Source organism: Mastacembelus armatus, chromosome 17 (genome assembly GCF_900324485.2).
Source record: "Mastacembelus armatus chromosome 17, fMasArm1.2, whole genome shotgun sequence".
NCBI lineage: Eukaryota > Metazoa > Chordata > Actinopteri > Synbranchiformes > Mastacembelidae > Mastacembelus > Mastacembelus armatus.
The window spans coordinates 23,354,368-23,370,936 of NC_046649.1; the positions used below are offsets into that span (position 1 = coordinate 23,354,368).

General features: G+C 44.1%; 2 protein-coding genes across 11 annotated transcripts in view; one reads left to right on the top strand and one right to left on the bottom strand.

Annotated features, from left to right (window-relative positions):
- LOC113134345 (zinc finger protein 62 homolog) overlaps positions 1-16,569 on the bottom strand; it is a 757,491-nt gene that overhangs the window by 186,322 nt on the left and 554,600 nt on the right. The window lies entirely within an intron of this gene.
- On the top strand, positions 761-8,755 carry cavin4a (caveolae associated protein 4a). The gene is made up of 2 exons (XM_026313772.1): positions 761-1,624; positions 6,685-8,755. The coding sequence occupies exons 1-2, from the start codon at positions 1,217-1,219 to the stop codon at positions 7,288-7,290; spliced, it is 1,014 nt and encodes a 337-aa protein (XP_026169557.1). The 5' UTR covers positions 761-1,216; the 3' UTR covers positions 7,291-8,755.

Sequence of the window (16,569 nt, forward strand, 5' to 3'; positions counted from 1 at the left end):
CTTTACAAACATTTAGAGAAAAACGCATCTATGCAAGTTAAAAATGTTGAAGACACATAGACACATAGACACCTTGTTCTGTCAGTCCACTATACTGTAGAGCTCTAATTTATAGAGCTGACTACACAAAACTAAAAGGTCCAAATGAAAACAGATCATGATCCAGATGTTCTTCAGATGGCTGCGCTGCTCATTTCTCTTCAGGTTAGTCTCCATCTTTGGCGCCTTTTTCTATTTTAAAGTGAAAAACATGAGTCTGAAAATGCTTGAAGCTTAAATCTCTGCTTTGTGTTTCCAGGTGTCCTCGCTGTGGCCTGGGGCGAAGAAAATGTGGGTATAAAACCCAGAATGTGACGGAGGCAGCTCTGGCCTGAGTTAAGAGTCAAGGCTGTTTGTGTTATTTTTATCTCGGTGTGTGTGTGTGTGTGTGTGTGTGTGTGTGTGGTTGGTTACACAGCTAAACACCAACATTAATCCCTCCATTAAACACATGTACTGTGCACTTAGCACATAAGTGAGGCCCAGAATAAGGAAATCGGGGTGTGTGGTGGCTGTTCAGAGGCATGAGTGCTAAAATAGTGTCAGTGTGACACTCCTCAGACTCTATAAAGAGCTCCAGGTCTCAGCCTCAGTCAATGTTTGGACTCTGCCACCCAAGGGAAAGTAAAAAGGGCAGAGCTGCAAAGTTTAATCCCCAAAACCGTCCCAGCCCCGTGTGATCAGCCCAGACAACTGTGGCTGCAGAGCAGCTCCTCAGCTGCTGATGTTCATCTTTCACAGCTGCTGCCACGAACATACAAGCAACTAACGGGAAATTATGAATCAGCCTGTGTGGGTCTAACAAAGCAGAGCAGGACTTGAATGGGAATTTCCATCATCCTTTGCTTTGCGTGGTCCCAAAATGTCCGAGTGTCGCCTTACAAAGAGCTGGTATTTTTAGCTGAGGGGCTTTCGTGTGAGCTGCCCTGCCAGTTTATGGCCTAGCCCACATCCCAATCAGGGCTGAATCCAGGTTCCCTGTGGATCCTGAAGCCTTTTTTAAAAAGGGGTAGGTGGAGTTTCTCCTCTCTCCTGTCTCAGTCCTGACTTTGGGTCACAGGGGTTGGGTGTTGCCACTCTCCAGTCTCTCTGCTAGGAACCCCGACAGACCTGGTCCCCTTCCCCGAAGACAACCACAAATTTTAAAGCCAGAGTTTCAAACCATCAACTCACTGCAATGGATCAGCAGAAATATCGTACGGCAGGCGTCCAGGAGAAGCTGGAGATCGTCGGGGTGGAGGATGAGGCCGGGAACCCCATCAGCGCCTTGACCATCCTGTCTCTGCTGGAGCGCGTGGCCGGCATCATCGATAACGTCCAGTCCTCCCAGCACCGCATGGAGGAGCGTCAGCTGGAGCTGGAGAACAACATCAAGACCATGCAGGGCGACGTCCTGAAGCTGGCCAAGGACCACTCCGACACCAGCGGCACGGTGGAGAAGCTGCTGCAGAAGACCCGCAAAGTCAGCGCCAACGTCAAGGAGGTCCGGACACGGGTCGAGAAGCAAAACGTCCGTGTCAAGAAGGTGGAATCCACACAGGACGAACTGCTCACACGCAACAAGTTCCGGGTCGTCATCTACCAGGTGAGCAGGGCGACACTGTCACGGTGGGTCCAAGAACTTACACACTGATTTAACCTTTTCTCGGCCCACAGTAACATGTGGCCAGTAAAAGCTGAGGTTCTTTGGAGAACTTTAGGAAGTACTTCTTACTACTGAAAATAGCTCAGTGAAACAGGCACAAAAACAAAGAACCACAAAGAAGCTGATGGAGAAATTTGTTTTGGAGCTTTAAGTAACTCCATCAATGATCTCTAAGCTCAGCCAGTAAAACAAGCCGGTACTGGAAGTTGAGCAGCTTCGCTCTGGATTATCTGATCCCAGGTCTGTTGAGCTTCTGTTTAGAAGAAACTGGAGAATAATTAATATCAAAAATGAGTTTAATGTTTAAATAAAATTTATTTACTGACATGGACTGACACCTCAACACGGACCCTCTGAGGAGCCAACCCTGGGTTCCCAACCCTTACGTCTATGGTTGAATAGACAACAATCAGAGGTTCCCAAGTAGATTTAGGGGCAGAAACCCTGTGCCAAATAGACTCATTTCATTGAGCGGGGGCCGCAATGAGAGGCCAAGCTGGGATGTGAGGAACTGATGAGCCCTCGGCTCTTTGACACTGGCAATTTATGGAAAAACACCCTCGTCACATTGAGAGGGAACATTTTCATCTAATGGCCTTAAAGAGCTCAGGTGAAAAACATGCAGACAGACTCTGGAGTCTTATTATTCATCAGTAACACTGATCACAGTTCGAAATCACCAGCCTATAAACACCAGCACATTTGCATGAAAACACAGGAGGGAAATGAACACACTCATGGTCCATCCTTTAGAGGGTTGTTACAGAGATGGACAGCCTTTACAATGACGTGAACGTTTTCATGGAAACAGCCAGTCAGACGCCTCTTTGAACTGAGACAACGTTTAACGGGGATCAGAGACTCTGGACGTTGCCGCAGGCTGAATGAGAGCAGCTTTGGTCTGACGAGACCAGAAAAGAGTCAAAAATTGAAGCCCCAGTCACACATAGTGGAGGAAGAAGAGTCAGGCATGAATGAAATGAAAGGAATTTCTACATTTTTTATGTGATGTCAAACAAAAAGGACGTGCAGTCCAACATCCAATAATTCAGCTGATCTTAAACTCACATTGTGTGTTTTCTGCAGCATTTTTTAAAAGTCGTTTCTTGTTTATTTTTCATGGTGTCATTTAGTTTTTAAGCTTCGCAGTTTGTTAAACATTTGTCCTGTTAAATACTGAATGATGCTCTCAGATTGTTTGATTTGCTCCCAGGGAGCACAAACCTCTCACTGCCATAAACAAAAACAAATAAAACAAATAAAGTTCCCATAAAAATTCAGGATGAATATTTTCCTGAGGCAAAAAGCTGTAAAACTGTAAGCGAGTTAGAAATCATTTATATTTCCAGGGAACTAATTACCACAAACAGAATATCCTAATTTGTACAATCAACACGTTCACTGGTGGCGTGACAGCCGTTAATTTAGCTGTACATTAAATCCTGACTCACTTAAAAAACTTTAATTAATCCTTAATTTACACCTAAAAACAAAACAAATCAAAACAATGTGTTTTCTGCACAGACCAAGCAGGTTTTAATGGGAACAAACAGCTTCCACTCCACAAATTCATTTCATTTGTACCTGAAAATGAGTTCAGCGGTTTATCACCAGTTATGGCTTCGTTAAAGCATCAGGACCTTTTATCTAATAAAAACCCTTAAACCACCAAAATCATGCATTAAAAATGACCTTTTCATTTAATTGAATCTCAGTGACAGAAGCCCAGTGCTGTTTCTAGTTTAGAATATTCAGTTTTCCCACAAACGTTCCTCCTTATCCCATCAGACATCAGGACATGAAACGTGTTATAAAACAGAAGCCTGTGGTGCTGGAGACGGACGAGGACTCAGACACCAACACGGGTCTTTACATTCAGCAGACTCTGTAACGTTCATGCCTCAGGACAGTAACTGGAGCGCTGTGTGCTGCTAACAGCTGCTGTGGCTCCGTGACAGAAAGACCTATTCTGGGATCCTACAGGGGCACACTATAAACTGCTGCCAGCCAGAACCCCCCAGCCCAACTGATCATCACGACCTGCTGCAGGCTCCGCCCCTTAAAACACCTGAATCACATAACATAATGGAAGATGAAGTCAAATATAGCAAAACAGGATTATAATGCAAATCACCTGAAAGACAAATTAACATGTATTAACATAATGTAAAGAGAAATGAACAAGAATCAGGGTCTTTGGAACAGATCCTGGACCAGATCAGCAGATCCTCTCAGCTCAGAGTTCAGTCTGGACTCAACTTTCCTGTTCTGATTCTCAGTGTCAGCGCCACTGTCCACTACAAACAGACAGAGACGAGCTGTGTCTGAGTCACGTCCGATCAGGGACGTGGACCAGGCTCCGGTGTGAACACCCTGAGCTCCTAAACTGCCAGCATGCACAGACTGAACTGAAGCATCCTGGTCTCTCCACTGCCCTGATCTGTATAGATCTGTATAGTTTTGACTGGTTTGGTCTGTTCACACTGTGGGAGCATCAGGACTGAGTCAGTGGAGGGAAAACTTCACCTTCCTTGTCTTTGTGTTTAGCTCAGTCTGGTCCTGGCTGGCTCTGCCTGCAGAGGAGACTGTGGCGGTGTTGAGTTTCCTCCTGACGGATGTGCTGTCAGTTATTCTGAGGCCTCCGTTCATCTCCTAATATAGACCTTCAGCTGTGGCCATTTAACAGGAAGCAACAAGCGGTTTGTTAGAGATGGTCGTGGCCAGCGGCTGAGTAATGAAGGCTGGGACAGTGGGCAGTAATAAGAAAAAGATAAATGGCTGCTGGTTTACACCCAGGGCCGCTCGGCCTCAGCTGCTGTTCACAGCGCTGGACATTAGAGGACAATGTGGAATTTTAGAGGCGTTAATGGGTTTTAGGTCGCGATATTTCTGCTGTGTGGCAGCGAGAGAAGCTGAGCAATGATCAGTTATGAGTCAAAGTGTCTGCAGGAATAAAAACAGGAGGTCAACCAGCTCACGTTGCTGTAACCCTTCATCAGGTCTGTGCATTTACTAAAGATTTGTTTAGGTTCCCAGACTTTACATCTTATTTTGAAATAGGCTGGTGTCTATTTCTTTAAAATGGAGTTCAGGTGTGTTGGAACTGGGTCCCCTGGTGCCGTGTCAAGTCACCATTTCTCTGGAAACACTGAAGGCTAAAACCCACTGAGCGATACTCAGGTTGGCAGTTTGTAAAACGTCTGCTGTCACTGAGACGCTGTGGATTCTGAACTCTGTACCAGTCCCCCCCTAACCCTCCATCACCGGCCGAGGTTATTAATACTCGCCGTGACCCACATTCCCTGCCGGTGTAATTATTGTGTCACTCACAGTGTCTGGACGCGCTCGGATGGCTCCTCCCTGATTAATGAGTGTGCTCAGTGCAGGTGGCTGCAGCTTAATTAGGATTAATTGGCTTTCACATCCAAAGTCACCTGTAGGGCGCAGCAGGTGGAGCAGACCTCCAGCAGCTGCTTTGTTTCTGCTGACCATCAAGAAACATCAGGAAACATTTGACAGCATAAAATATATTTTGAAAACTTAACAGAAGATTAAAACATCTAAGAAGGATGGTCAAGAAATTGTCTTCTGTTACATCTGCACTGGGACGTGTCTTTGATTTCCCAGCTTGGTTACTGGAACACGGTCGACTCAGGTGTGACTTCTGCTCTGATATAAATGGAACAAAGTATTAGTTCAATATCAGTGTGTTGACAATAATTATTAAACACCTAAAAGCATAAAAACCACATTTTAGAAAAGTTCTGTTCGTGTAAACTCATGTTGAAGCTGATCCCTTTTAATTTTGACAAATTAAATGAAGTTTTATGTGAGCTGATCTATGTGAGCTGATCTATGTGAGCTGATCTATGTGAGCTGAGTAAACATAAACAGATGGTTCGGATACTTTGTGTGGGAATCATGAACATGTGCAGTTCACCTGACAAATACTGAGATACTTTACTGGACAAGTAAAAACTTAGTCGTGCTGGTGGTTTATCAGCGAATTCAGCAGGATCTATGACAGTCCATCCTATAGCTGTTGAAATATTTTGGACCGACTCTTTGTCAGCTGCTAAAACTAGTTGGTGTCTTTATTCCTGGTCGTCTTGAGTTTCAGGTGTTGTTCCTGCCAGCAGCTTCCAGCCTGGAGGAATCTCAGTTACTCCTCTATAAAAATAGAAAAACTCGATCTCATGGAGATGCCAGTGTTTTCAGAGGCAGGAGCTGCAGGTCAGGTCTGATGGGGATCTCAAAGGACTATCATGTTTTCTATCTGAACCTCCATCACCTCAATGAGTATAATTTATCCCTAATGGACAGATGAGTGGATGGGTATCAGTTTCATCTCTGTGTGTCTGGAACAGAGACAGACGAGGGAATTTGCAAGTGGTTTAGCCTAGCTTAGTGCAAAGACTACACAATATATTCATAATGACTAATACAAACCAGGCTGGTTTGCATGTTGGAGCTTCTTAGCCAACAAACTTAACCACAAATCCCCACAGGATTTAGCTTAGTTTGTTCAGAGCCAAACAAACAAAGACATGTAAACTAGTCAGTTTCACCTCCAGCAACTTCATCATAGAAAAGGTCTGAAACGCCAAAGTCCACCACCTGCTCAGCAGTAAACAGCAGACAGACCCAGTCAGAGACCAGCTGCTGAACATTGTGGAGCATTTAGCAGCTAAAGAGCCAGAGGTTTCCCTCAGGAGGTGGTGGAGACCAAACCCAGAGCTCAAACTGAGGGAACACTGGGAACACTCTGCAGGTGGACTCTGGTCCACATGGATCAGCAGGTTGGTCTGCAGCTGCTGGAGGTGGTGATACAGTAAACATCTGCTCTGGCTCTTGTTTAGAAACATCATATGTGCAGTGGTGGCTCAGGGGGTCATCCCCTGACCGTAAGGTTGGTAGTTTGATGTGCCCAAGTGTCCTTGGGAGACACACTGAACCCCCTAAGTCTGTTTACAATGTGACATCTCTTATTTTCTCTCTAGGGTGAGGCAGAGGTCCCATCTGTGGCTGTCACCAAGTCTCCTAAAGGACCTGGCCTGGAGGGGCTGGAGATCGACCCTGACTCCTATGATGTCCCCGCAGACCTCTCCTCCGATGAGGAGTATCTGAGCGTTGATGAGGCCGACACTTCACGTGCCGCTCGTCTCAAGAAATCAGTCGCGAAGGGCACGGAGTCCCTGAAGGCCGCCTTCTCCAAGGAGAACATGAGCAAAACCAAAGACAACCTGGGCACCAAGTTCCACAACCTGGGCGAGAAGGTCATGCCGCCCGAGCGGAGGGAGAAGATGCACCAGGCTGGCGAGCGGCTGAAGCAGTCGGGCGAGCGGCTCAAGGAGAACATCTCCAAGAAAGCTCCGAGCAAAGAGGCCTTCCGCATCAAGCTGAAGAAGGAGAGGGCTGTTGGCGAGGGCCAGGAGGGCGCAGAGGCCGAGCTCGAGCCCGAGCTGCACATCAAGGCTCAGGCCGAGGAGGCACCTGTGCCCGGCCCGGGGGTCACCTACACTGAGGTCGCCATGGAAACCAAGAGGGAGGGTCCTATAGAGGAGGCTGGCGCCACCCGGATAGTAGAAGAGGATTACAAAAAATAAATCACCCATCATAGGACAGCCCTGACATGAGGAGGCGGGACATTCGTGCCCAGGATTTAGAGAGAAGGTCTGTGATTGGTCGTCATCGACGGTGGACATTTTAATTAGTTTGAACATATTAAAACAGAAGTTCATGAATTGGGTGTTAGTGCTGACACCAAAACCATCAGAATATGAGCTGGTTATTTATTAAACCATGTTACTCCACTAAACATTACTACTGACATAAACAGTTATATGACTGAAACCACTACAACTGACTCAGACATGAATGTGAGGATCTTTATGCACTAAGAGAAATTCAGTTTGACTCGGTCCACTTCTCCGAGATGCGACGTTGTTACCAGGCTGTGTTGTCATTAATAACCAGGGTCAAAGTGCAGATTAGGTTTAGAAGAAGAAATATGGCAAAAGGTTGAGGAAACTTTAAAAAAGGCCAATGAATGTTGCTGTGACGTTTGTGGCTCAGTCTCTTATTTGGATGTACATACTGCCCAAAGCCGGGAGGGGGAATTGGTCCGTGCAGGCCTCAGCTGGTTTCTGAGTCGCCTGGTAAGAAAAGAAAATAACATGGATTCAATGTCAGACTAGTTTCTGTTTGCAAAACAGTAGAAGCAGAAAGGAGATGGACTTAGAGGTGATTTTGTGGTGCTAGCAAGCTAGATCAGCAAACGCTCAGATAAACATTAGAGCTGCACTGTGCAAAGAGATTTACTGTAAAAACAGTCAACTAAAAAATCCCCTAAAGTTGATTCGTCTTTGACATTGTATCATCATATTCCTGCTCTATCAGAGCCGATGATATTTAAGCTACTCTTATAAAATCTTTGCCCAGTGCAGCTTTAAGTTCGACTGCACAGCACGTTCAGTAATTAGTGCTAAATAAATACAAATTTGAGTAACTTAGTCCCATTACAGACATTAGAAAGACTTCAATCATGAATCTAGAAGTGAATGTGGTGGATTTAAGGCGGTCTGACAGAAGGTGTTGGTGGCTTTATAATGTTTAGTGCTGCAGTTTGGTGGATGAATGTTTGATTTTTTTTTTTTTCCAATTTTGCTGCTTGGCATTCAGGTTGTTTTTTTTTTTTTTTTGAGTTCAATGTGTTTATTCTCCTGCGTTAATGAGGTCACAGCTTATTAGCTTGTTAAGCTTCAGTCAGATATTTCCTTTGCTTATACAGTGCTGTCATATTACATTAGTACACTGTCTTATTGGGAAAAAACTACCTGGTTTGGACATTTTTACAAGGCTTTCATATCTTCTCTTCCTCGGATGTTCCACTGTTCATTTTTGATCACAGCTCAGTTTGCTTATTGTGTTTCGTTGTCATTTTTACGATGATCACTGAAAACCAGCCCACTGGAGACCTGTGTTGTCGTGGTGGCCTGTACTGTCCATGCAGCACCACATATTATTCACTTTGTTCTGTTTTTGTATAAATAAAGTATTTGTGAAACCGTTTGAAGACACCAGCTCTTCGTGATGTTCTAGGACAGTGTGACGAGGTTCTGCCACACATACGGTACCTTCAGCACTGAGACACGTTTATTACCTGGACAGATAAATCAGTGTATAATGGCAAAACAGAGCAAAATCAATTCAGAATCAATACAAGTGAATGGACTCGCTGTTCGTGTCGCATTCACACAGAGTTGTCATTTTCATTAGCCACGTATTTAGGCATAGAACGAACGTGTCTCCGTGCTGACATATTTTCTATAACTATCATGTTACGTCGCATCACCTGACGCCCAGACCACCTGCCAGGTGTGTCACACAGCTGCAGGAAGTAGAGCAGCTGGGAGTTGATGATGGAACCGTGACGTCCTGGATGTTGGTCAAGATGCCACTGGTGTGTATCGACCTTCAGGTGAAGCTTCAGCAACTCAGTGATTTCATTTTTCCAGCGGTTTAGTTTAATAATGTGGAATAGTTGTCTTGTATTGGGAATACGTTACTGTACGATTCATGTCTCCCTTTTATTAAAAACATTGATTTCTTTCTAAATAGGATTGGGAAACAAACATAAAGGAAATCCACACCTGCCTGTAAGTTTATTGAATATCCTTTGTTCCTGTCAGCACTTCAGCAGTTTAATATTGGACATACAGCATCAGATCAGTCTACAGTCACCACTGAAGCCCACAGACCCATATCAGTCCCATATTATCATAAATGAAATGATCATTTCTATCAGTGCCATGTTTGTCTCTGTCCCTCACTGTTCTCATCTGTCTGCAGCTCAAATTAAATCACTAACTTGATGTTGTCTCGAGCAAAACACCATCGCTCAGCTGAGTCAGCAGAGTCCCACAGATTCCCCTCCCTGCCGCCGTCGGCCTCTAAATGAATTGCCAATCATTCCGCTTCGCCCTGGAGGGAATTTTCAGTTCGACTCGTCTCTGTGTGGCCGCAGGTCATAGCAGCCGTTTGTCAAGTGTGAATTTATTGGACCTAAGACAAACACCGGGGCCCTTTATCCTCAAAGAGTCCAATGAAACCACTTGCCTGCAACAGAAACCCTGTGAAGATGAAGAGTGATAGAAGAAGCAGACATACAATCAAATTATCTGCAGAGTGCAACAAAGGAGACGTGTCTGCTGTGGGATCCGAGCTTTATTTTGAAAGGTAACCTGATTTTAAAAAAAAACAAAAACATGGGCAGTTCTGTCCGAGCTGCTCACATACAAACATCATTCTGGGCAGCAGACTCAGCTCTGTTAAAGACAGGGATTCAAGTTTACCAAACCACAAATAAATCCAGTAACAGTGTGTATGCCCCAGGGTGTTTAGGCAGGAAGTCTAATATGGTGCAACAACAACAGGGCTAGTCACCTTTAATGTGCCACTTCCTAAAGGACAGGAGGAAACATGGATGCAGATGGATGGTGGATGCAGCCAACAGGCTTCATGCATCATTTCCATATTTCAGTTGTAAGAGACCTGCAGAAAGACCCTGAGGCAGCAGGACCAGGCAGACTTTCCCACCTGCTCTTTAATAAGATTGTTCATGCAGCCAATTCTGGCATGAAACACTTTTGCCTTCATGCTCCTTGTTCCTGTTGTACTGCACGAGTCAAATTTCTCTCTGGCACAAATCGTGGGACCTCAGTGTGCACACAGACAGCAGCAGGTTTCCTCTGTGAGACGACACAGGTTTGATTCCCTGTGAGATCCGAATCATCAGGTAAATTCTGCTGTACGCCTGAAGTCGGATGTGGCTCTGAATGAGCTGCAGACTCTAATCTGCTTTCTGCCTCTGCAGCTTGTCAGCTGCTCCGTCTCATTTCGCCGCCGCTGCTTTTTATAACCTTGACAAACTTAGAAAGATGATACCGCCGTCGTCTGCACCTCCCGTCATAAATACCGGTCATTGCCGGCGGGCACCTGTGCTTCACCGTTATGAGGTTGTCACGGCAACTGCACCTGTCAAAGCTTCGGAGGAGTGAAGCAAAATGATGTGAATTAATTTCCTCTCATTGAGGCCGAGCTGTGATTCGGAGCCACATGATAACAGTGCTGCTCTGCAGTGTTTCTTCTCCGGCACAGCAGCACCGAAGCCAAAAACCATAATTTTGATTTATTTCAGTGCTCATGAGTGAGAGGCAGAGAGAGGGAGATAGAGACGCCGCTCTGGAGTGATTGCATGCAGCTCCATCTGTTTGTTATGCATTAGCTGAGCACAATTGAGCTCTTCAAGCAATCTGTTGAAGAGAAACGGCCTCGGGTGGTTCAGGCTCCGAGAAGGGAAAGAAACACCGTCTGCTGATCCATGGCTCCATTAAAACATTTTCTCCTCACAGAGTCAACACTGTTTCTTCTGTTCCAGAAACACTTAATAATCCGCAGATGTTTTCTGAGGAGTCTCTCCGAGACCGATTTCTGTTCTTTCAGCAGCATAACTTGCATTAGCACTTTTACGTTTGTGTTGCACAGCAGGAGTGAGGCTGGAGACCTGCACTGGATTCAGAGCTCTTGGGTTTTATTTCACCTGGAAAGCCTCCTGCTACAATCCAGGAAAAGTCTTCATTAAAACTGACTGTTCCTTGTAGAGGCCTGCTGCGACAGCTACAACACCACAGAAGAAGAACCTGTCAGCTGACAAATGAAGCACAAAGGACTGAAATCATGTCTGCGTCCTCTCTGGAAGAATGAACACAGTTATATTTGACTAATTTGCAACAGCAGTGGACTGGACAGATTTGACACCATTGGTTTGCGCTGTGGGACCGATGATGGACAGATGAGCAAAACTGACGCAGCAGAACCACAAATATTGTCCTTTTATTCCTCTTCTTCTCCTGGTTCCTACATTACCCACAGTGCAGCTGGCAGAATGGGGTGTGCTATGTTAGCAGCGGCTACTGAGACCTGGAGTCTGCAGCAGTTCAACTCATTTCTGTCTCCACACAGACACCGTTTCTGCTGTGCTGCAGGCACAGAGGGACTACTGAGCAGGCCTACAGAGACCAGCAGGTCAGAGGGCCCCTAAACCGGAGAAATGTGAAGGGACTGTTTGGCTGGAAAACTACAACAGACACAAAACAAGTGAAAATAAGTGCAACATGACTACAAACAGCTGTAAATGTGGCCACAGATGGTTAAACACATGCAAAACTACAAAGGGACAGAAAACGACCACAGAAACTGACCACAAACCATGTTTGCTCAATCTGTGAGGGGCTGTCCACATCCGGCACAGAGACTTAAGGATCACGTCAAATAAGTTTTATAGACAAGCTTCTGTCTGAAGGAACGTCACATTTTGAAGTTCGTTACCCGCCACACGCTGATCTGAGCATTTGAATGACTTTGTTTCAGCTTCAACGGCAGCTTTCCCAACAGGAGGAAGGAACAAACGAGCAGACGAACCATTTAAAGCAACAACATTTCCCTGCCCTGTTTGTTTACTCGCGGGTTCTGGTTTGGCCTCAGCACAGAAGCAGCAGGTGGACGAGTCTAATTTGTTCTCCATATTTGAGATATCATGAATAATTTATCATGATTACAGGAGAGTTTTGTCTCTTCAGAATCCCAGTAGTTGTTTTTATCTCCTTTATCTGAACTTTATCCCTATAATTAGTCAAAACGTCCAACATCTGGAATATCTGAGATATAAAGTAAAGGAGTGATGGACCTTGTTTATGTTTTTATATTAATAGCTCATTGAGTTTGGTCTTTCACGTTTTCTTGTTGATTACATGTCAAACCATAGAGTTTAGCTTGCAAAGATCTATGGGATACTGTTGACAAACGCTCCACACTGGGTTTTTATACAGTATAATTAAATCATACACAGCTAAATCTGTGCTGTTGCCATTTTAGCAGTAACGTGTCCTGTGTTATTTGTTGTTTATTGGCTATTTCAGGGATTTTTAATTATTATTTGGTAATTTACAGTAAATTTATTGAACTGGAGCTAAAAAAATCTAAGAGGGAAAAGCCTGTTTTGTCAAGTTAAACAGAACTCATGTCAGGAGGAAACATTATATTATTATTATATTAGTGGTGGACAAAAAAATAACATGTATTTAGATTTTTTTTCCAAAATCATACAATGTGAATTCAACCATTGCAAATATTTTTCAGTATCGTTACGTTGAGGTTAAAGCCTTATTATTGTAGGATATATGAGAATGGGTTAAGATGCTCATGTATTTATAAATTACATCAAGTAAATGACATTAAAAAAGGTTTCAAATGTGTTTAAACACACACACTGAGCTGCTCTTGTTACCATGCTAATATGAATGTTTGTGTGTGTGTGTGTGTGTGTGTGTGTGTGTGTGTGTGTATGTGTGTGGGCTCTAATCGCTTCGCCTGTCACTCTGTTTTTCAGGGAACATAATGACTCATCACGCTGTGAAAAAGAGACTGTTTTCTTTCCAAAATGACAAATCCAGTGTTTGAAAGAGCTTCTGTTAGGGAAATAAGCGCCGACATGCCGGCAGAGGAAGTGGAATACCGATGAGCCGCTCGCACATCTGTGCTCACGCAACAGCAACAATTAATGTGAAAACCTGCCACTTTAAACCTGCAGTCACTGATTTTTGACATCGGCACATCATCATTTTTAAGCTGGTGAGCTTGTTAGCAAACACATGTTTATTGTATCTCCACCTCCAGCAGCTCCAGACCAACCTGCTGATCCATGTGGACCAGTGTCTGTGTCCACCTGCTGAACCTCAGCCCAGTGTTCCCTCAGTTTGAGCTCTGGGTTTGGTCTCCACCACCTCCTGAGAGAAATCTCTGGCTCTTTAGCTGCTAAATGCTCCACTATTCACAGGGCTTCAAATACTGACTCAGTGTCGAGTACTTTTTGACTCATATGGAAGCTAAAGTCCATCTTTGCCATCGGTATGAGAGTTTTCAAAAGTAAATAGTGTCAATCTGCTCAAATCAGTATTTGAAGCTCAGAGCCGCAGGTTTGGTCGTGCATGTACAGCGACATAGTACATGAAGGGAGAAGGACAGAACTATGAGCTGAAACCCACTAGAAAGCTCTGTACAGCTGAGAGGAGCTGCAGGTTCAGATATCAAGAGATGAAGCCTGATCTCCACCAGCTCATCTGCAAACAGCTGCAAGTTGGGGCTGGAAACAAAACAAAGCAAATGTTGGAGCTAAAAGAGGCTAAAAATCTCCCTAGTGCTGCAGAGATGGTGACAGCTCTCAGTGGGTTCAGAAATATGAAGCACACCTTCCAAGTTACACAGTGATTTAATTTTATGTTAATATAAAAAATACAAACGAGTTTTTGTATGTCAGGTATGATATAAAAAATCCTCATTACTCTGACAACCACATCAACCCTCACATGGTAATTTAATGCTGCGGGGCAGTAAAAACATCACCTATCAGCCCTTTTCAGAAACAGCCTGTGAAATAATGACTCTCAGATAACAGTTATTTTCTGCAAAAAGGCATAAATAGCCTTTCTGAATGACACCCAGTAGGCTGATAAGTTTTCTGCTGCCCCTCAGGCGATGCCTCCCAGCATCCACTGCTCGTTACCTCCTTGCTCAGGTCATGCCATGGATTCACTTCTGCGTCTCCTCCCAATTACCTCCTCATCGAACGCTGGCGAGCCAAGAAAATAGGCCAGGCCACAGATTGACACGCTGCCTGGCTGCACCGAGCCTGGAACCAGAGCCGAGCAGACACCAAGCCAAGTTTCCTAAATACTTGTTCAGTCTGAGGTTCATTGACGGCTGCTGCAGCTCATGTTGACATACAGCGTTTACAGTTATGATAGTTTTATAATAATAACGAAGCACATGACTCACTGTAATGTGAAAGTACTTGAGAATTATCTCTGCTTATAGGACCATGTCTCAGTAATCACTGAAATAACATTAAATACCAGCTGGAGGATCGACATGGATGATGTGCTGTTAACACCTCAGTCAAAATGAGTTTAGTGATAAAATAATCCCAAACTGCACGAATGAAGAACATGATGCATAACCTGCAGCCTGCTGGTCACAGTTTATATGTTGGACTTTTTCATTTTTATGCAGCATGTGTATAAGTGTAAATGTATGATTAGATATATAAAGTGTCTGCATTTTATGATTTTGTTTCCTGTTCCATCGTTTTTTTATTATTATTTATTTGTTTTTAACCGATTTGGTTTGATCCATGTCTAGATCAGTAGTGCTCTACACATGTTCCTGCTTCTTTTCCAACTATCCCCACCCTACCACTGCTGATTACCTGGATCAGGTGTGTCAACCAATCAGAAGCTGGAAGATACCATTTCACTTTATCCTCCCGCGCTCCACCCTCATGTGAGATGGTATCCTCCGACTTCAGTAGTGTCTTTAATTGTTCTTCACTAATCACTGTGACAGTCACTACCTGTACTGGTCTTGTTGGAGACAGACCTGAGGTTAAATATGTTGGGTCAGCTTGAAGAAGGTGTTTATGCTAAAATGTCTGTGTCTGTCCTCAGACATGTAAGTTAAAACATTCAAACATTTGGCCTAGAAACAGTTAGATGCTAATCTAGTTACATCATAAAATGTAGTAAAATTCTAAATTGCGACTTTGGAGATTAGGACTTTGTGGTTTTGATGAACCAAATGTTACATTTTCTTGGTCAGTGAACAGGTCCAACTTTAACCAATGTCTCCTTTTTTTGCATATGCGTTTCTGCACTTGATGCAACATGTAAATAATCCACCAGTGTTAGTCTTTTAGTGGAGCTATGCTAACAGTGCCCCCTGCCTCCAGGCTTTGTACTAAGCTAAACATGTTCTGGATCTCCCTCTGAACTGTAAACACAATATTTCAAAAATGTCTGACTTTTCCTTCTTAATATTCGGCATCACACTCACATCTTCATGTTGTGTTTATATAAATGCATGTCTCAGTTCAGCTGAGTTAGGGAAGGTGATGTGGTTTGCAGAGCATCATCAGCAATGCAGCAGGCAGTCAGCAGGCCCGTCAATCAAACACAGCCACTGGGGAGCTCCACCTGCGTGCTTAGAGACAGGCAGGGAGCAGCATGCAGATGAAACAAACACCCCCTCCCTGCCTACACTGCTGCTGCTGCACCACAGGGAGGTGGAGATGAATTATTCACTTATACACACATCCATCCACTGTGTGTGTGTGTGTGTGTGTGTGTGTGTTATACAGGTAGAAAATATGTGATTTGCGCTTCACTAGATAAGGTCACAAGATTGTATTGAGGTCGAATGCAATGTTTGGAAAAGATGAGAATGGGAAAATGTGAGCTTTTATCCTAACAATAAAAACACATCTTAGTATGATCGCCTCTTGGTTATCTGTACACAGTGGGAAAACGTACAAGCCATATTTCTCAGGATCTGCATTGTAACAGCCACTTTCAGCTTTATGAGGATAGAAGTATTCAGAGCTTTAAGAGAGATTATTTACAATTTAAAAATGCTCCATAACAATTGACACCCTGCTGTCCAAATCTAAGCTCTAACATTTTTCCTAATGTCTTTAAAAAAAAAAAAATCTATATTAAAGTGCTGGTGGGGAATTCACCACCCACTGCTGATTACCTGGGTCAGGTGTCCTGAAGCTGAGAAAATAACCATCTGAGATGAGGGTCGAATGGGGTAAGAGTGAAGAGAATTAGTATCTTCCAGCTTCTGATTCATTGTCTAGGGCAGGGGCAGTTGGAAATCAAGCAGAGCGGTGCCCTTCACGGACTGGAATCGCTCACCTCTGTATTTACTGGACTGGATTCTTTTAATTTTGAATCTTTTTTCATATATTTTTTTCGTAAGAATAGTTTTAG